The sequence below is a fragment of the Salmo salar genome, chromosome ssa27, assembly GCF_905237065.1.
Source record: "Salmo salar chromosome ssa27, Ssal_v3.1, whole genome shotgun sequence".
NCBI lineage: Eukaryota > Metazoa > Chordata > Actinopteri > Salmoniformes > Salmonidae > Salmo > Salmo salar.
In genome coordinates this window covers 30,550,952-30,572,948 of record NC_059468.1, presented here as the reverse complement: position 1 = coordinate 30,572,948, position 21,997 = coordinate 30,550,952, and the positions used below count along the sequence as shown (strand labels likewise).

The 21,997-nt window shown below is 45.1% G+C and overlaps 1 protein-coding gene across 2 annotated transcripts; it reads left to right on the top strand.

Moving 5' to 3' along the window:
• The first annotated feature begins 215 nt into the window (after positions 1-215).
• asb4 (ankyrin repeat and SOCS box containing 4) lies at positions 216-20,072 on the top strand. Of its 2 annotated transcripts, none has more exons than XM_014178492.2 (7): positions 216-2,483; positions 8,965-9,264; positions 9,424-9,666; positions 12,160-12,407; positions 13,318-13,422; positions 14,836-14,952; positions 19,848-20,072. In XM_014178492.2, exons 1-7 carry the CDS (start codon positions 2,183-2,185, stop codon positions 19,923-19,925), a joined length of 1,392 nt encoding a protein of 463 aa, XP_014033967.1. In that variant the 5' UTR covers positions 216-2,182; the 3' UTR covers positions 19,926-20,072. The 2 variants fall into 2 exon arrangements, with proteins under 2 accessions (XP_014033967.1, XP_014033966.1); XM_014178491.2 differs by having other exon boundaries at positions 217-2,483; positions 13,309-13,422; positions 19,848-20,069.
• The last annotated feature ends 1,925 nt before the right edge of the window (positions 20,073-21,997 follow it).

Sequence of the window (21,997 nt, the reverse complement as noted above, 5' to 3'; positions counted from 1 at the left end):
GGGCTGTGGTTGGGGTTGTGGCTGTGGCTGGGGTTGTGGCTGGGGTTGGGGCTGGGGCTGGGGCTGGGGGCTGTGGTCGGGGTTGTGGCTGTGGCTGGGGTTGGGGTTGTGGCTGGGGTTGGGGCTGGGGTTGGGGCTGGGGTTGGGGCTGGGGGCTGTGGTCGGGGTTGTGGCTGTGGCTGGGGTTGGGGTTGTGGCTGGGGTTGGGGCTGGGGTTGGGGCTGGGGTTGGGGCTGGGGGCTGTGGTCGGGGTTGATCGGTCCATGCAAATGTTCTGAGAGCGAGAGATAATCATGATTGATAGGCTAGCTGTGCTTCTTGTTCCCCTCTCTTTCTTTTTTTCTCATTTTCTTGCTCTCCCTCGTTTGCATTCTGAAAAGTTGAAAGGGCAACTGTCTGTCACACTGAATAATAACATGGAACAGAGTCACTGGATCAGAGAACCGAGTCGCTGGATCAGAGACACTGGAACAGAGTCACTGGAACAGAGTCACTGGACAGAGTTACTGTCATTGTTCCGTTGTTTTCCTTCTCCTTTCTACTGTGTTGCATCTCATGCAGTCATCCCATGACATTGCTTTCTCCAAACCAGTGCTAGAACAGCACTGAGAGTCTGTAGGAAAAAAACATGTTGAAGGTAAAGCTTTTCTATTTTTTTGTCATGTCCTTCTCTAGCTCTGGTCCAGGGCGATAGTGCACGTTCGGAGGCAGAGGCAACTCGTTGTTGTCGTCATGATGGACCAGAGCTAGTCCTTTTCTAGCTGTATAAAGAACCCCAGGCACCATGATGATGCCTATACAGAGTCCCAGTAGCATTCTCAATATGAATTGAACTCCTTATTTTAGTGGTGAATCAGGTGACTTTGTCTGGGGCTACAACAGCGATGTGTGCTGTTGTGGATAAGGGAGGACTGGAGTTGGGATCCACTGACCTATATAGGGTGCCATCTTGGATGCACAACGTAGCCTCTATTACTCATGTTAAATAAACCCCTCCAGATCAGTTGAACCTGTCAGAGTGAGACTTTTTTCCAAACCCGCCTTTTGTTTCTGTTTTTCTTTCTTAGTATCCTTGTGGTATGAGTTATGAGTGAGTATTTGTTTGCAATACTGCATCCCCTGTTTCCAGTTGCATTTATGTGGTTAAATGTTGCTCTATGTAATGTATCTAAACTACACAGCCAGCGCAGACACATAGCACCCAACACACCGCATCATTACATACTCAGATGTCATAGAAGGATATGGAACGGATTGTGTGCGTCCATTATGCCACCCAATACCCATACAGTGCATTACTTTTGACTAGGGACCATCGGGCTATGTAGGGAATAGGGTGCCATTTGGGACAAAGTCATTGATTCACAGCCTGTAGGCCAGTGGAGGCTTCTGAGGGGAGGACGGCTCATAATGGGGGGAATGAAGCGAATGGAATCGCATCAAACACATGGAAGCCATGTGTTTGGTTTTGTTGATACCATTTCACCTATTCCGCTCCAGTCATTACCATGAGCCCGTCCTCCCCAATCAAGGTGCCACCAACCTCCTGTGATGTAGGTTAGCTTATATCCACTCATATCACACCCTGCAGACATCATCAATTCCAGGTACATTTCACAGAGCTTTGCAGAATGCATAGAGTACACTTGTTCACTGTTAACCTTGCTTGGCTCCCCTTGTGTCCACATGGAGCTAAATATAAATGTCTGTTTGTATACTATTATTATCACCTGACCATGTGACTGTGAGCATCCCCCCCATAATGCTATTCTGTCAGAATGTGCACAGTTGAGGATCAACACTGGCCAACCCACGTCTGCCTGGTTCAATCACAACTGAACTGAGTCCCAAATGACACCATATTTCCCTTTATAGTGCACTACTTTTGCCATAGCCCTATGGGTAGTCTCTCTAGACATCTAGCTGTTGCCTATGGCCTGGTTTTCTAGACTACACTGTGGGTGCAATTTTGGGACTGAACCCAACTCCCACCTTCCTATCTATTTATAATCTGCCTAATAACATGACTCTAGAGGGATTGAATTTCATACCCCACTCTCTTTCCGTCCTTCCCTCTCTTCTCTCTTTCACTTCCTCCCTTCCTGTCTCTTTCTAGAATCCTGGTGTGGTGTGTTGTGGGGGACACTGTCACTTCAGGAGGAGACCCCCAGAGGGGGAGGGGATGTCTATGTTTGTCCGTGTAAGCCTAATACTATCCACCATTTATGACATCATCAGAAGGTGCCTCCATGCCTTGGTGAGAGCAGTAGTAACACCAGAAGAAGAGAAGGGACAGTGGGCCATGGAGGAGCTGCTGACCCCCAGACAACATACTGCTAGGCAGATCAAGGCCCGTTTCCTGGAGGCCCTACAGACCAACAACGTAACGGAGGTCCTGGAGATACTGTACACCACCAACCTGGACATTGACACTGTGCTGGAGGTGGAGGACAAACGCATGGTCCTGGCCTCATACAAGCAAGGTAGGATTGGGGTTGTGCTAGTGAGTTTGGATTCCAGACTAGGGTTGTGCATTGTAGGAGTATGCAGGAACTAAGGTAAAGGCATGGTTGTGATTTCATTCACGCATGGTAAAGGTGAATACTGATATCACTGTTGACTGACTAATATAGGCCTCCATGTGTGGTGGGGGGTTTGATGCAACACTTTGCATTGGTTTAACTCTATGCATGCCTGCAATAGATGATACTTTACTGGTACTGTATGTCTGACAATGCATATACTCAGGGCATTGAAAGCAGATTTGTGGCTTGGCTGTCTTGTTGTTTGCATTAGTTTAGATAGGGTGTGGTGGGTTATTTAACTGTCAACGGTGCTTATAATACAGGTGTTGAGGAGTAGTGTAGGATACCCCCCACTGGATGGCGATAGAACTCCATCAGACCCACTTAGAGTACCCTGAGTAGAGTGATGTCCAGGGAGAGTTTCTAGAGTTGGAAAGGGCACAAGATGATTGACTTTCTTGTTATTATTCTCCTCATGCATACCGTTATATTCACTCATGTTCTTTGTGCCACCTTATATAATAATGCTAAGTAAAGGCTCCCGAGTGGCGCAGCGGTCTAAGGCACTGCATCTCAGTGGTAGAGGTGTCACTACAGACACCCTGGTTTCAATCCAGGCTGTATCACAACTGGCCGTGATTGGAAGTCCCATAGGGCGGTGCACAATTGACCGGTGTAGGCCGTCATTGTAAATAAGAATTTGTTCTTAACTGACTCGCCTAGTTAAAATACAACAGTTACCCCTGCTATTAGTCAAGGTAACCGAATGTGCAAAAGGCATTCAGACACTCTTGGTGGAACATTTTCATTTTAGTAATTTAGGAGACGCTCTTATCCAGAGCGACTTACAGTTAGTGCATTCACCTTAAGATTTACTACATGACCAAAAGTATGTAGACACCTGCTCGTCGAACATCTCATTCCAAAATCATGGGCATTAATATGGAGTTGGTCCCCCCTTTGCTGCTATAACAGCCTTCACTTTTCTGGGAAGGCTTTCCACTAGATGTTGGAACATTGCTGCGGGGGGTGCTTCCATTCAACCACAAGAGCATTAGTGAGGTTGGGCACTGATGTTGGGCGATTAGGCCTGGCTCGCAGTCTGCGTTCCAATTCATCCCAAAGGTGTTCAATGGGGTTGAGGTCAGGGCTCTGTGCAGGTCAGTCAAGTTCTTCCACATCGATCTTGACAAACCATTTCCGTATGGACCTCGCTTTGTGCACGGGGGCATTGTCATGCTGAAACGGGAAAGGGCCTTCCCCAAACTGTTGCCACAAAGTTGGAAGCACAGAATCGTCTAGAATGTCATTGTATGACACAGTGTTAAGATTTCCCCTCACTGGAACTAAGGGGCCTGGCCCGAACCATGAAAAACAGCCCCAGACCATTATTCATTCTCCACCAAACTTTCCGATTTCCAAACTGCCTTTGGAAGCAACATCAGCACAAGAACTGTTCTCCTGGCATCCGCCAAACCCAGATTCATCTGACGGACTGCCAGATGGTGAAGCATGATTCATCATTCCAGGGAATGCGTTTCCACTGCTCCAGAGTCCAGAGGTGGCGAGCTTTATACCACTCCAGCTGACGCTTGGCATTGCGCATGGCTGCTTGGCCATGGAAACCCATTTCATGAAGCTCCCGACGAACAGTTCTTGTGCTGACGTTGCTTCCAGAGGCAGTTTGAAACTCGGTAGTGAGTGTTGCAACCGAGGACAGATGATTTTTACTCGCAATGCGCTTCAGCCCTCGGCGGTATTTTTGGCCACCGATTTGCCGATTGTTGTTATTTATTTTTTATATATAAATATTTTTTAACTAGGCAAGTCAGTTAAGAACACATTCTTATTTTCAGTGACGGCCTAGGAATGGTGGGTTAACTGCCTTGTTCAGGGGCAGAACGACAGATTTGTACCTTGTCAGCTTGGGGATGCAACCTTACGGTTAACTAGTCCAACGCTCTAACCACCTGCTTTACATTGCACTCCACGAGGAGCCTGCCTGTTACGCGAATGCAGTAAGAAGCCAAGGTAAGTTGCTAGCTAGCATTAAACTTATCTTATAAAAACAATCAATCAATCAATCATAATCACTAGTTAACTACACATGGTTGATGATATTACTAGTTTATCTAGCCTGTCCTGCGTTGCATATAATCGATGTGGTGCGCCTTCGCGAAAAAGGTCTGTCGTTGCTCCAACTTGTACCTAACCATAAACATAAATGTCTTTCTTAAAATCAATACACAAGTATATATTTTTAAACCTGCATCTTTAGTTAATATTGCCTGCTAACATGAATTTCTTTTAACTAGGGAAAATGTGTCACCTCTGCAACAGAGTCAGGGTATATGCAGCTGTTTGGGCCGCCTGGCTTGTTGCGAACTGTGAAGACTATTTGTTCCTAACAAAGACAGCCGACTTCGCCAAACGGGGGATGATTTAACAAAAGCGCATTTGCGAAAAAAGCACAATCGTTGCACGACTGTACCTAACCATAAACATTAATGCCTTTCTTAAAATCAATAGTTAGAAGTATATATTTTTTAAACCTGCATATTTAGCTAAAAGAAATCCAGATTAGCAGGCAATATTAACCAGGTGAAATTGTCACTTCTCTTCCGTGCACGCAGAGTCAGGGTATATGCAACATTTTGGGCTGCCTGGCTCGTTGCGAACTAATTTGACAGAATTTTACGTAATTATGACATAACATTGAAGGTTGTGCAATGTAACAGGAACATTTAGACTTATGGATGCCACGCGTTAGATAAAATACGGAACGGTTCCATATTTCACTGAAAGAATAAACGTGATAGTTTCCGGATTCGACCATATTAATGACCTAAGGCTCGTGTTTCTGTGTGTTATTATGTTATAATTAAGTCTATGATTTGATAGAGCAGTTTGACTGAGCGATGGTAGGTAGCAGCAGGCTCGTAAGCATTCATTCAAAATAGCACTTTCGTGCGTTTTGCCAGAAGCCCTTCGCAATGCATTGCGCTGTTTATGACTTCAAGCCTGTCAACTCCCAAGATGAGGCTGGTGTAACCGATGTGAAATGGCTAGCTAGTTAGCCGGGTGCGCGCTAATAGCGTTTCAAACATCACTCGCTCTGAGACTTGGAGTGGTTGTTCCCCTTGCACTGCATGGGTAACGCTGCGTCGAGGGTGGCTGTTGTCGATGTGTTCCTGGTTCGAGCCCAGGTAGGAGCGAGGAGAGGGACGGAAGCTATACTGTTACACTGGCAATACTAAAGTGCTTATAAGAACATCCAATAGTCAAAGGTATATGAAATACAAATCGTATAGAGAGAAATAGTCCTATAATTCCTATAATAACTACAACCTAAAACTTCTTACCTGGGAATATTGAAGACTCATGTTAATAGGAACCACCAGCTTTCATATGTTCTCATGTTCTGAGCAAGGAACTTAAACGTTAGCTTTCTTACATGGCACATAATGCACTTTTACTTTGTTTTCCAACACTTTGTTTTTGCATTATTTAAACCAAATTGAACATGTTTCATTATTTATTTGAGGCTAAATTGATTTTATTGATGTATTATATTAAGTTAAAATAAGTGTTCATTCAGTATTGTTGTAATTGTCATTATTAAAAAGGAAAAAATCGGCCGATTAATCGGCATATGCTTTTGTTGGGGTCCTCCAATAATCGGTATCGGCGTTGAAAAATCATAATCGGTCAACCTCTAGTAGGGACTCTGCTGTCCAAGCTTCAGGGGGAAGCTGGTTCCACCATTGGTTGCCAGGACAGAGAAGAGCTTGGACTGGGCTGAGTGGGAGTTTCCCTCCCGTAGGGGTGGGAGGACCAAGAGGTGGCAGACCGTAGTACTCTGGTTGGGGTGTAGGGTTTTTGCAGAGCCAGAAGGTAGGGAGGGGCAATTCCTCTTGCTGCTCCGTAGGCAAGTACCATGGTCTTGTAGTGTATGTGAGCTTCAACTGAAACTTGGAAAGGGTGAACACCGGCTGTGCTGCGGCATTCTGGATAAGTTGCAGGGGTTTGATAGCACAAGCGGGGAGCCAACAAACAGCAAGTTGCAGTAGTCCAGATCGGAGATGGCAAGTGCCTGGATTAGGACCTGAGCCAATTCTTGTGTGAGGTACTGTCGTACTCTACGGATGTTGTACAGCATGAACCTGCAGGAGCGAGTCACTGCTTTGATGTTTACAGAGAACGACATGGTGTTGTCCAGGGTCAAGTCAAGGTTATTTGCACTCTGGGAGGGGGACACTGGAGTTGTAAATTGTGATGGAAAGGTCTTGTAGCGACAGGCCTTCCCCGGGAAGAAGAGCAGCTCCGTCTTGTTGAGGTTGAGCTTGAGGTGGTGGCCCGACATCCAAGCTGAGATATCTGCCAGGCACGCAAAAATGTGTGTTGCCACCTGGGTGTCAGAAGGGGGAAGGAGAAAAGTAGTTAAGTGTCATCTGCATAGCAATGATATGAGAGACCATATAGAGAGAAGAGGAGAGGGCCTAGAACCGAGCCCTGAGGGACACCAGTAGTGAGAGTACATGGTGCAGACACAGATCCTCTCCACGTCACCTAGTAGGAGCAGCCTGCCAGGTAGGATGGAATCCAAGAGTGTGCAGAGCCAAAGATTCCCAGCCCTGAGAGGGTGGAGAGGAGGATCTGATGGTTCACGATGTCGAAGGCAGAAGATAGATCTAGGAGGATGAGAACAGAGGAGAGATAATTCAGCTTTGGCAGTGTGGGGATTCACCGTTACACAGAGGGGTCGAGTGTTGGTTTCTTGAGGAGTGGAGTGACTCGAGACATTTTGAAGTCAGAGTGGTCAGGAATGAATAGATGAGGGAAGTGAGGAGAAGTTCTCCAGAGATGCTCTAGAGGAGGGAGGAAGGGATGGGATTGAGCGGGCAGGTTGTCGAGTGACCGGAGCTCACTACTCTCAGGATGCCATTGGGAGAGAGAGGGGAGATTGAGTCTCATTAACTTCTTAAAGTATAGGGGGCAGTAGTTTCACGGCCGGATGAAAAACGTACCCAAATTAAACTGGTTACTACTCTGGCCCAGAATCTAGAATATGCATATTATTAGTATATTTGGATAGAAAACACTCTGAAGTTTCTAAAACTGTTTGAATGGTGTCTGTGAGTATAACAGAACTCATATGGCAGGCAAAAACCAAAAAAACTTCATCCAGGAAGTGGGAGATCTGAGAATTGTAGTTCTTCTTTCTAATCCCTATCGAAACTACAGTGTCTGTGGGGTCACGTTGCACTTCTTAAGGCTTCCATTGGCTGTCAAAAGCCTTCAGAAAGTTTTTTCATCGTTGTCCTGTAACCGGGCAGAGAATAGTAGCTCAGTCAATGAGTGGACTGCCTATGGACAAAGCGATTGGTAATGCCCGATCCCACGAGAGAGCCTTTCCTTATTTTTCTTCTGGAATGAATACGCTATTGTCCGGTTGGAATATTATCGCATTTTTACGTAAAAAATACCATAAAGATTGATCGTAAACAACGTTTGACATGCTTCTAAGAAAGGTAATGGAACATTTTGACTTTTTGTGTCTCAAGGTATTTGTCTCAAGGTATTTGGACATAAATATGGATTATTTCGAACAAAAACAACATTTCTTGTGGAAGTAGCAGTCCTGGGAGTGCACTCTGACGAAGATCAGCAAAGGTAAGAGAATATTTATAATACTAATTCTGAGTTTAGGTGACCCCAGAACTTGGCGGGTGTCTGTATAGCTTGCTTTGATGGCGAGCTATGTACTCAGAATATTGAAAAATGTGCTTTCGCCGAAAAGCTATTTTAAAATCTGACACAGCGGTTGCATAAAGGAGTAATGTATCTATAATTCTTAAAATAATTGTTATGTATTTTGTCAACGTTTATGATGAGTATTTTTGTAAATTGATGTGGTCATTCACCGGAGGTTTGGTGGGAATACATTTTCTGAACATCACGCGCCAATGTAAAATGCTGTTTTTGGATATAAATATGAACTTTATCGAACAAAACCGTCCAGGAATAGGCTTTGTGTAACATGATGTCCTAGGAGTGTCATCTGATGAAGATCGTCAAAAGTTAGTGCTTCATTTAGCTGTGTTTTGGGTTTTTGTGACATATATCCTTGCTTGGAAAATGGCTGTGTGGTTATTTTTGTCTATGTACACTCCTAACATAATCTAATGTTTTGCTTTCGCTGTAAAGCCTTTTTGAAATCGGACAATGTGGTTACATTAAGGAGAAGTGTACCTTTAAAATGGTGTAAAATAGTCGTATGTTTGAGAAATTGAAATGATTATATTTTTGCTGTTTTATATTTTGCGCCATGCTATTTCACTGGCTGTTGAATAGTGTGGGACGGTCATGTCCCACCTAGCCCAGAGAAGTTAATGATTGTAAAAAGTTAATATTTGTAATGTTTTTTTCACTACTCTAGGTTTCTGGTTGCCAGACTACAAGCTAGAGTGTTCATGGGCGATGGGCCTCCACGTCTGTGTAATGTACAACTACCTGGAGACAGCCCTGGTGCTGCTGCAGAAGGGGGCGGCGGTTAACAGGAAGCCCAATGGGAAGACCCCACTTCACGTGGCCTGTACGGTCGCCCACGGTGACTGTGTGGCCCTGTTATTGGGCCACGGGGCGAGGGTCAACAGCCTGTCTCTGAGTGGACACACACCACTACACTACTGTATAACTAAAGAGTCTGTGGACTGTGCCAAGCAACTCATCCTTAATGGTGAGAATGGATGGAGATTAAATAAAAGTGTTCAGTGCAGGTAAAATCATGTTATTTTGAGGTTGCCATGTCTTTGGATATGCAAAATCATATGATTAAGTAGGCCTACTGTACTTATGCATTTTCTATCTCCCTGCCTCCTTCCCTCCCTACCTCCAGGGGGCAATGTGAACAAGCCCAGTCAGAGCAAAGACGAGGACACACCTTTACACACGGCAGCCCGCCTGGGCATCCCTGAGCTGGTGGCTCTCTACATCTCCCACGGGGCCCAGGTGGACGCGGTCAACTCCCTCCAGGAGACGCCCCTGATCACTGCAGCCTTCTGGGCCCTGGACATCCGTGAACAGACCTACAGCGAGGACCACCACCTGGTCTGCCGCATTCTGCTAGACCACGGTGCAGGTGAGGTAAAACGGATTGGTGTTCTGGGTCACTCCTAACAGATTTTTATTTTATTTTTTTATTTTTTTATTTCACCTTTATTTAACCAGGTAGGCCAGTTGAGAACAAGTTCTCATTTACAACTGCGACCTGGCCAAGATAAAGTAAAGCAGTGTGACACAAACAACAACACAGAGTTACACATGGAATAAACAAACATACAGTCAATAACACAATATAAAAAAATCTATATACAGTGTGTGCAAATTAGGTAAGATTAGGGAGGTAAGGCAATAAATAGGCCGTAGTTGCGAAGTAATTACAATTTAGCAATTAAACACAGGAGTGATAGATGTGCAGAAGATGAATGTGCAAGTAGAGATACTGGGGTGCAAAGGGGCAAAAAATAATAATAACAATATGGGGATGAGGAAGTTGGATGGGCTATTTACTGATGGGCTATGTACAGGTGCAATGATCTGTAAGCTGCTCTGACAGCTGATGCTTAAAGTTAGTGAGGGAGATATGAGTCTCCAGCTTCGGTAATTTTGCAATTCGTTCCAGTCATTGGCAGCAGAGAACTGGAAGGAAAGGCTGCCAAAGGAGGAATAGGCTTTTTTACGAGGGTATGTTTGGCAGCATGAGTAAAGGATGCTTTGTTGTGAAATAGGAAGCCGATTCTAGATTTAATTTTGGATTGTAGATGCTTAATGTGAGTCTGGAAGGAGAGTTTACAGTCTAACCAGACACCTAGGTATTTGTAATTGTCCACATACTCTAAGTCAGAACCGTCCAGAGTAGTGATGCTGGACGGGTGGGCAGGTGCGGCCAGCGATCGGTTGAAGAGCATGCATTTAGTTTTACTTGCATTTAAGAGCAGTTGGAGGCCACGGAAGGAGAGTTGTATGGCATTGAAGCTCGTCTGGAGGTTAGTTGACACAGTGTCCAAAGAAGGGCCAGAAGTATACAGATGAGGTCTGGGGCCGTACTGTATGTATCAAGCATCTCAAAGTAGGAGTGCTGATCTAGGATCAGGTCCCCCTTGTCCATGTTGTCTTATTGATTGTAAAACCCCTTACAGTGGATGTACGTGCCCCCGCGGAAATTGAATTAGAATAATTTAAAAAACGTGTCAGTTTAAGCTAGAGATATCGTTTTTTTGCATTGGATGCATCTCAATCCACTGTATCCGTCTATGTCGGCCTTCTGCATCGGCGGTGAAAGGTGACAGAGCTAGAGCAGTGTTTGTCAGACCATGAGACAACACGAAAATCAGTCTTCTCACAGCCAATCTGCTGTGTTCGGACAGTGTGGGCTACACACCCCTCTGTGGAAAGGTGAGACTCTCACGAACACGTACATGTCGGGTGACGACAGACCTCACAAGACTCGTCTCAAGGTCCCCGGTACCAGCTGAAAAAATGTATGGAAGTATATATGGAGTGCCAAAAATAAGGCATAGGACAGATACTTCAGAACAAACTTCCTTCAGATTTTTGGGGGGACTATCTGTTCCATGTAGTGAATCTGTTAGTCAATGCGTTTGTATAATTGTTTTATTCTTCAAGGCGTCTTAAAATTCAAAATCAAATAGCTAAATGATCCTTGGTATGACATTCTTAAAACATTTCTATATAGCTTAGTAGAACCCTACCCCCTCTCACGGCTTAGACAGGGCTTAGACTCTTATGGGTTAACAGCAAAACTGATCCTAAATCAGCACTTCACTCTGAGACGCTTGATACGGCCCCTTATAAGGCTTGGATTTACATCATGGTTCACCTCGTCAGATGCATTATCATCATCAGGATGCAAAACGACTTTGTCTGTGTCTCATCACACCCCTACAGAAGGCCTCAAAATCATATCTTCCAGGCATTTGTCTAGGTAATTGTGTATGCTAATTACTGGTAGAAAAAAAGGAGGCAAACTACATTACTGTTAACCCTTTGTTGGTTCCAGGCCCTAACCCGTTGTTGGTTCCAGGCCCTAACCCTTTGTTGGTTCCAGGCCCTAACCCTTTGTTGGTTCCAGGCCCTAACTCTTTGTTGGTGCCAGGCCCTAACCCTTTGTTGGTTCCAGGCCCTAACCCTTTGTTGGTTCCAGGCCCTAACCCTTTGTTGGTGCCAGGCCCTAACCCTTTGTTGGTTCCAGGCCCTAACCCTTTGTTGGTGCCAGGCCCTAACCCTTTGTTGGTTCCAGGCCCTAACCCTTTGTTGGTTCCAGGCCCTAACCCTTTGTTGGTTCCAGGCCCTAACCCTTTGTTGGTTCCAGGCCCTAACCCTTTGTTGGTGCCAGGCCCTAACCCTTTGTTGGTTCCAGGCCCTAACCCGTTGTTGGTTCCAGGCCCTAACCCTTTGTTGGTTCCAGGCCCTAACTCTTTGTTGGTGCCAGGCCCTAACCCGTTGTTGGTTCCAGGCCCTAACCCTTTGTTGGTTCCAGGCCCTAACCCTTTCTTGGTTCCAGGCCCTAACCCTTTCTTGGTTCCAGGCCCTAACCCTTTGTTGGTTCCAGACCCTAACCTGTATGAAGACGACTATAAGACAGCCCTGCACAAGGCCTCCTGGAACTGTGACCATGTGCTGATGCAGATGCTGCTGGAGGCGGGGGCGAACACTACGACCATGGACATCAACGGCTGTGAACCCATCCAGTACGTCCTGAAGGTCACCTCCGTCAGGCCCATGGCTATCCCTGAGCTCTGTTACCAGCTGCTGCTCAACTTCGGAGCTCCACGGGTCTACCCGCCGCAGTTCCACAAGGTAGGGAAAGACTTTGGAGGTCATTAGAGATACTGGCCGGAGTTCCACAAGGTAGGGGTAACACTTTGGTGGTCAGCAGAGATACCTGCTGGAGTTCAATGGTGTAAAGTACTTACGTAAAAATACTTTAAAGTACTACTTAAGTTGTTTTTTGGGGGTATCTGTACTTTACAATATATATTTTTGACAACCTTTACTTCACTACATTCCTGAAGAAAATAATGTACTTTTTACTCCATACATTTGCCTTGACACCCAAAAGTACTCGTTACATTTTGACAGGAAAAAACTGAAATTCACACACTTATCAATAGAACCTCCCTGGTCATCTCTACTGCCTCTGATTTGGTGGACTCACTAAACACACATGCTTTGTTTGTAAATTATGTCTCAGTGTTGGACACTGCAAGATTCACAAAAAATACATGTTTTTGTTAAAAAATGTCTAGCCTGTCTATGGGTAACAGGGTTGACATGTTATGCTCGACCTGCTCAGTGTTCCACCACAAAACAACAAAAAATGTCCAAAAAGAGTAGAATCAGCTCACCTGCTTTTACACTAGGATTTGACTATTAGATATTCAATGTTTCTTTTGGAAAACTAATTTAAAAAATGTATAGTTTCACCATAAAATGAGGGACAGACATTTTATGTGATTAGATTAATCGCTAATCACATGGAATAATAATATTTGGAAATAACTAGGGCAATGATGGTGAAAACTTGTTGTACAATGTTGGGGTTAAGTGGGTTCAGATCTTCCTAGAAGTCACAGAGGGACATGTATCAAATTTGGCAGGCTTTTAAAATTCTAAATTGGTGCACAATTTCCACTTAAAATATCAAAGGAATGCAAAAGGTACTAATTTGGTGGAACGACCCATTTGTCTAACTCTGTAGGTGTTGCAGGCCTGCCATGAGTGTCCCAATGCAGTGGAAGTCATGATGAACTCATATGAGTGTATCAAACCCACCAACAAGTGGAGATCATCCATTCCTGACGCCTCCTACAAGGTAACTTTGCAGCATTATAAAGTTAAACAAACTGAAATGTTGCTGACTTAGTTGCACACTAATCAGGACCAGTCTGAGACACATTTAATATGATATAATCACCCCAAAGGGATTATGCACTGACATTCATTTACGCGTATTCTCCATATTATAGTGACATTTAACCCGGGTCCAGTGACTGTCAACCCAACACGCTAGTCGTTACGCCCAGAGATCCAAACCTTTTGACAAGGTGTTGGGTTAAGGTCGCTGTGTGTTGGGTTAAGGTCACTATGTGTTGGGTTAAGGTCGCTGTGTGTTGGGTTAAGGTCACTATGTGTTGGGTTAAGGTCGCTGTGTGTTGGGTTAAGGTCACTATGTGTTGGGTTAAGGTCGCTGTGTGTTGGGTTAAGGTCACTATGTGTTGGGTTAAGGTCACTGTGTGTTGGGTTAAGGTCGCTGTGTGTTGGGTTAAGGTCACTATGTGTTGGGTTAAGGTCGCTGTGTGTTGGGTTAAGGTCACTATGTGTTGGGTTAAGGTCGCTGTGTGTTGGGTTAAGGTCACTATGTGTTGGGTTAAGGTCGCTGTGTGTTGGGTTAAGGTCACTATGTGTTGGGTTAAGGTCACTGTGTGTTGGGTTAAGGTCGCTGTGTGTTGGGTTAAGGTCGCTGTGTGTTGGGTTAAGGTCGCTGTGTGTTGGGTTAAGGTCGCTGTGTGTTGGGTTAAGGTCGCTGTGTGTTTGGTTAAGGTCGCTGTGTGTTGGGTTAAGGTCGCTGTGTGTTGGGTTAAGGTCGCTGTGTGTTGGGTTAAGGTCGCTGTGTGTTGGGTTAAGGTCGCTGTGTGTTGGGTTAAGGTCGCTGTGTGTTGGGTTAAGGTCGCTGTGTGTTGGGTTAAGGTCACTATGTGTTGGGTTAAGGTCGCTGTGTGTTGGGTTAAGGTCACTATGTGTTGGGTTAAGGTCGCTGTGTGTTGGGTTAAGGTCACTATGTGTTGGGTTAAGGTCGCTGTGTGTTGGGTTAAGGTCGCTGTGTGTTGGGTTAAGGTCGCTGTGTGTTGGGTTAAGGTCACTATGTGTTGGGTTAAGGTCGCTGTGTGTTGGGTTAAGTTCACTATGTGTTGGGTTAAGGTCGCTGTGTGTTGGGTTAAGGTCGCTGTGTGTTGGGTTAAGGTCGCTGTGTGTTGGGTTAAGGTCACTATGTGTTGGGTTAAGGTCGCTGTGTGTTGGGTTAAGGTCACTATGTGTTGGGTTAAGGTCGCTGTGTGTTGGGTTAAGGTCACTATGTGTTGGGTTAAGGTCACTATGTGTTGGGTTAAGGTCACTATGTGTTGGGTTAAGGTCACTATGTGTTGGGTTAAGGTCACTATGTGTTGGGTTAAGGTCACTATGTGTTGGGTTAAGGTCGCTGCAATAGGTTTCTGTTTTGTTTCTCCAGCAACATGAGGAATTCTATGAGTCCATGTTTGCTGTGTGCTCCAACACGCCTCGTTGTCTGATGCACCAGGCCCGGTGTGCTGTCAGGAGGGCTATGGAGAACCGCTGTCACTCTGGGGTAGGAACCCTCCCCATACCTACCCCCATCCAGAGATACCTGCTACTGGAACCTGAGGGGACCTTCTATTGATGGACTTACTGATTAGGTGTTTGACTGAATGATCTACCTTTAGAGAACAGCTGCCCTGAGTGATACACGAGAGACAGTATCTGATGCTATTGGTAGTACTATAGATGGAGGGTAGTTTAGGTTAGTTAGTACTTAGCTAGGTGCACAGGTATACAGCACACTGCCACTTCCACACTCTATCCCTAGGTGGCAGCAGCAACCAGGTCAGGTGCTGAGCTCTGCCAGGAAGCCTCGATAAACAGTGAATTGCTCACAGGTGGGGGCAATAAGAGACTGCAGGTGATTGCAAAGAGGGAGGTTGGCCAGCCAGCGTTTGTGTAAAAACTTGTTGAAGGCCTTTTGTATATCACTATTTGAACGAATACCAACCACAAGTATAGCGTTGAGACAGAGATCGACCTGAACCTGGTAAGTTTGCTGTCTCCTCGGACACATGTGTTCAACACCTGGCCCGCTTAGTCTTTCTTCTCATGTTAATGCACACATTTAGATAGGTTACACATCATTTAGCCAGGCCTAGGACCCCTAGACATAGAGTGTAGTGATAAATGAAGTCTGGCCAGGTGCTTTCCAAACACTATCACTTAGGTCCAGTCATTGAAACAGGAAATAAAAAAAACTGTACTAAGAGATGCTGCTGTTGCTGAAAGTGGAACCAAAAGAGATGATGATAGCACTGCCTAGTAGTCGAGACTAACACTGGGTCAAACACACTGACTGGATATCTAGATCTTACTGTAGACTCCAGTCTATTGTGATAATGACATATGAGGACATTGGTCTTCTTTAGCCCGACGTGATGGATGTATCAGTCTGACAGCTGAAGCTTCTTTCAGACATTAATACTGGATGTCCTGGTCTATGATGTCACCTGTTGGTGTGACACCAAGGATCCACTGCAGCACTGACTGACTTCAGGCTGTCTGACTCCCTCCCTTCCCTCTCCTCTCCCTCCCTTCCTTCCCTCTCCCTTCCCTGCCTTCCCTCTCCCCCTCCTCTCCCTTCCCTCTCTCTCCCCTCTCCCTTTTTATATTTTTCTCCTTCCTCCCCTCTCTCTGCTCCCCTCCCTTCCTCCTTCTCTTTCTTTATCACTTCCCCCCTTCTCCCTCCCTCTCTCTGTGTGGGTAACCCCATGACTCACCACTGCAGAGTGGATTTCAGATTTCACCCAGCAACCAGCGCACCCTGCTCTCACGCGCTCCTTTCAAAAGGACAAATACTTGGCAGTTCACTCAAGACATTTCTCAGTGTGTTTCCATTCACTTGATAGTGCTGACAGTGTGATGCACAGACATCATCACAGGGACTCGCTATCTTTACTTCTAAGACAAATGTTTTTGGAATACTCTGATAATGACTGCGTTATCTAAGGTTGTGTTATTTTGAATCATTTCTATGCTGCTGCAATCTCTGTGTTTACATCTGCCCAAAGATGGGCAGTAGACCACCTGGGGGGAATGTATGACTTCTTGAAACAGTTAGCATTGCACAGATGTACAGTAGCCTACAGCATGCACTTGGAGACCTATAAGTTCAATAAAGCATCTATTCAATGGCAACACAGCACACAATAATGATGTATGGTCTCTAAATAACTTCACCCTTTGTTGATCCTCTCCAGACTACTTAAGATGAAGTAGTTCACTCTATGACTGAGCTCCTATCACCTTTAAGGCTTAGATGGCTCTGTATATTGTATTAAATGTAACCTTTACCTTCAAGCTCCATACCCAAATGTCTGTATAATGGTGGGTCTAGTTCAATCAGCATTAGGTATAATTTGCGATGGTGGGAATATAGATAATAGCAGAGAGCATAGAGGGAGCACTTCAGAGACTTGGGCTGAATAGAGCAAGACGTCAAAGCTATTAATCCTTCTGTTAGAGAGGAGATAACGAAGCTCGTCGCTGAGAGAGAGATGAACTGGCAGCCGTACACTCAGAGGCTGAGCTACAGGGTTCTGTACTTTACATAATGAGGAGGGAACAAACACAATGGGAATGAATGGAGCAGCCAGCAACTCCATCTGTATAGTCCTGTAGTCTCATAAACCAGGTATTATATATGAACAGATGAATGCTCTATAGCGAAAGAGCAGAGTGGTTTAGGAAGTTACACTAGAAAGGATAAAGGATGTGGAGGAGTCAATAGTTTCGTTAGTAAGTGTGTGTGTGTAGGGGGATCTTGCAGTAACATGTCTTTTGGTCTAACGTGAAGGGTCACTAGAGTGTGACATGTTCAATGGGGCTTCCAATGGTCTGGTAATGGATGGTGATGATTGTGAAAGGAGCCCTAAACAACCCAGTACACAGGGGCAGTGTTGTTATTGAGAATGGACTGTCAATTACTTAAGACGACTACTGTCTTTTTATATTCATATGTTCTTTATTTTTTAACATCTCTACCTGTGCCGTTTTACAAGACTTTGTTGTGTAGCAGTAGCCTCAGCACAGTCCAGTCCGCGTCACATGCTGTAATGCAGGGATCATCAACTAGATTCAGCCATGGGCTGGTTTTTTTCATGAGCGGATGGTTGGGGACGGAACATAATTACAAATCATTTGTAGACTACAACAAGGCCAAACAGAGATCCTACTAAATGATTGTGTCATTCTATGCATATCACTTAGAACCGGGGTAGGCAACCCTGTTCCTGGAGTGCCTCAGGTACTGCAGGATTTTGTCCCAACTAGGCACCACACCTAACCAACTGAGCTAATTGATCAGTTCAGTGATTGCCTAAATTCAACACACCTGGTCTTCCAGGTCAGTTAAATCAAAATGTATGAAGTGCCTGTGACACTCCAGGACCAGGGTTGCCTACCCGACTTAAGAATATCCTATTCTCCACAATTCCACCTGGTTAATTGTGACAACTGGTGTTACCAGATGCTGTCTAACAACCCCTGATAAAAGGTCCGTTTTTCTCCATCTCTCTGATGGTTAAGATTGGGGTAGGATAATCTGATCCTAGATCTGTGGTTCTGTGGGAAATGTCTACCTCAAGTATTCAGTCGCCTATGTTCTAGTTATGTACTGTTATACCTTGTAGCACGTGATGTCTTTTGAGGGAGTAATAGCAGGGGACTGTACTGTAATTGTCTTGTCGCGTGTGCGTTTGGGGGAGTGTACCCCCCCCCGCTCGCTCACACACGCCCCCTTCTTTCCCACCTCCTCAGTGTCATCTGACAGTAATGCCGCCCATATTTCCACTCATTATCATCAGGCCCTGCAGGGAAAACAGAGAACAAACAATAGCCCTTCACTCGGGCCTCTCCACTACCATAGCCCTTCACTCGGGCCTCTCCACTACCATAGCCCTTCACCAGGGCCTCTCCACTGTCATAGCCCTTCACCAGGGCCTCTCCACTGTCATAGCCCTTCACCAGGGCCTCTCCACTGTCATAGCCCTTCACCAGGGCCTCTCCACTGTCATAGCCCTTCACCAGGGCCTCTCCACTGTCATAGCCCTTCACCAGGGCCTCTCCACTGTCATAGCCCTTCACCAGGGCCTCTCCACTGTCATAGCCCTTCACTAGGGCCTCTCCACTGTCATAGCCCTTCACTAGGGCCTCTCCACTACCATAGCCCTTCACCAGAGCCTCTCCACTATCAAATAAAATTGTATTGGTCACATACATGGTTAGCAGATGTTATTGCGAGTGTAGCGAAATGCTTGTGCTTCTAGTTACGACAGTGAAGCAATATCTAACAATTCCACAACAAATACCTAGTACACACAAATCTAAGTAATGGAATAAGAATATATAAAAGAATATATACGGCCCCGGTGATGCGTTGTGCAGACCGCACCACCCTCTGGATTGCCTTGCTGTTGTGGGCGGTGCATTTGCTGTACCAGGCAGTGATAAAGCTTGACAGGATGCTCTCAATTGTGCATCTGTAAAAGTTTGGCAGGGTTTTAGGTGACCAAGACAAATTCATTTAGCTTCCTCAGGTTGAAGAGGCACTGTTGTGCTTTCTTCACCACACTGTCTGTGTGGGTGGACAATTTCTGTTTGTCCATGATGTGTACGCTGAGGAACTTTCCTTCTCCACTGCTGTCCTGTCGATGTGGATAGGGGAGGTGCTACCATAGCCCTTCACCAGAGCCTCTCCACTACCAGAGCCCTTCACCAGAGCCTCTCCACTACCAGAGCCTCTCCACTACCATAGGGGCTAGAGACTGGGTGGTATTCTGCACTCCTCTTAAGCAACCATCATTGATGTGTGTGTACTGTATAATGTAACAGGCAGGAGAGTTTTAAAAGTCCAGTTAACTGACTATATACACTGCATGACGTGTTAAATCCCCAATGAAACAGAGTGTAGTTCACCTCCGAACACTCGAAGTTCAACTCTCCCAGCTGGGCCAGTCATCGCTGTGGCCCAGGTCCCTGTGTTGTTGTGGCAGCCTGAGTAAGGTTAGAAGAGGGGGGATATTGTGTGGATGAGGGGTCAGACAAGCCTCCATAAGGCCATAAAATAGAGCAGGGGTTCAGGGGTCAGAGACAGGAACTGGAAATTGTGAGGAGTGGGTTAAACAGTGGTGGGCGGCATGCGTTCTAAAGTACATTGGTCAGACAGGCGGCGTTGAAAGAAAATAGAAAAGCAGCACTGGGGTGACTGGGTGCAGGTTAGTGTTTTTCGTCATGAATCTTGTTCTGGAGGCACCTCCACATAGTGGTCACTAGCTGGCACAGCCACAAAGTTATACAATCTGATGTCAAACCTAACCACACTGCTAACCTTAATGCCTAACCGTAACCTAAATTTAAGACCAAAAAGCTAATTTTTGTTTTCATGAACTTTTGACTTTGCAGCTGGCCGGTCTAGCGGAAATCACTCAGTTCTGCCTCCAGGACAAGACTCATCCCAATGAACATCAACCTGCTGACTGAGTTGGCAGCTCTCCAGGAATGGACTCTGTTACTGAAAACAAGTGGTGAAAGGGGGTGGAATGGGGGAGGTCAGAGTCAGGGAGTACAGTGCCTTTGTAAAAGTATTCATCCCCCTTGGTGTTTTTCCTATTTTGTTGCATTACAACCTGTAATTTAAATGGATTTCATTTAATGGACATACACAAAATAGTCCAAATTGGTGAAATTAAAAATATTACTTGAAAAAAAATGGGAAAGTGGTGTGTGCATATGTATTCACCCCCTTTGCTATGAAGCACCTAAATAAGATCTGGTGCAACCAATTACCTTCAAAGTCACAAAATTATTTAGATTGCACACAGGTGGACTTTAAGTGTCACATGATCTCAGTACATATACACCTGTTCTGAAAGGCCCCAGAGTGTGCAACACCACAAAGCAAGGAGCACCACCAAGCAAGCGGCACCATGAAGACCAAGGAGCTCTCCAAACAGGTCAGGGACAAAGTTGTGGAGAAGTACAGATCAGGGTTGAGTTATATAAAAATATCTGAAACTTTGAACATCCCACGGAGCACCATTATATAAAAAAATTGAAAGAATATGGTACCACAACAAACCTGCCAAGAGAAGGGCGCCCACCAAAAATCACAGACCAGTCAAGGAGGGCATTAATCAGAGAGGCAACAAAGATAACCCTGAAGGAGCTCCACAGCGGAGATTGGAGTATCTGTCCATAGGACCACTTTAAGCCGTACACTCCACAGACCTGGCCTTACGGAAGTGTGGCCAGAAAAAAAGCCTTTGCTTAAAGAAAAAAATAAGCAAACACGTTTGGTGTTCACCAAAAGGCATGTGGGAGACTCCCCAAAGGTATGGAAGAAGGTACTCTGGTCAGATGAGACTAAAATTGAGCTTTTTAGCCATCAAGGAAAACGCTATGTCTGGCGCAAACCCAACACCTGTCATCACCCCGAGAACACCATCTCCACAGTGAAGCATGGTGGTGGCATCATCATGCTGTGGGGATGTTTTTCATTGGCAGGGACTGGGATACTGGTCAGAATTGAAGGAATGATGGATGGCGCTAATTACAGGGAAATTCTTGAGGGAAGCCTGTTTGTCTTCCAGAGATTTGAGACTGGGACAGAGGTTCACATTCCAGCAGGACAATGAACCTAAGAATACTGCTAAAGCAACACTTGAGTGGTTTAAAGGGAAACATTTAAAATGTCTTGGAATGGCCTGGTCAAAGCCCAGACCTCAATCCAATTGGGAATATGTGGTATGACTTAAAGATTGCTGTATACCAGCGGAACCCATCCAACTTGAAGGAGCTGGAGCTGGAGCAGTTTTTCCTTGAAAAATCCTAGTGGCTAGATGTGCCAAGCTTATAGAGACATACCCCAAGAGACTTGCAGCTGTAATTGCAGCAAAAGGTAGCTCTACAAAGTATTGACTTTGGGGGGTGAATAGTTATGCATGCTCAAGTAAATTTTTTTTGTCTTATTTCTTGTTTAACAAAAAATATTTTGCATCTTCAAAGTGGTAGGCATGTTGTAAATCAAATGATACCAACCCCCCCCAAAATCAATTTTAATTCCAGGTTAAGGCAACAAAATAGGAAAAATGCCAAGGGGGGTGAATACTTCCACAAGCCACTGTACAAGCAGTGGTGGGAAAAGTATCCAATTGTCATACTTGAGTAAAAGTAAAGATACCTTAATAGAAAATGACTCACGTAAAAGTCACCCAGTAAAATAATACTTGAGTAAAAGTATTTGGTTTTAATTATACTTAAGTATCAAAAGTAAATGTAATTCCTAAAATATACTTAAGTAGAAAACTTCAGATTACTTGTATTAAGCAAACCAGACGGCACGGTTTTTTTATTTTTTATTTACGGATAGCCAGGGGCACACAACACTGACATAACTTACAAAATAAGCATGTGTTTAGTCAGTCTGCCAGATCAGATGCAGTAGGAATGACCAGGGATTTTCATGAATTAGACAATGTTCCTGTCCTGCTAAGCATTCAAAATGTAACGACTACTTTTGGGTGTTAGGGAAAGTGTATGGAGTAGAAAGTTCA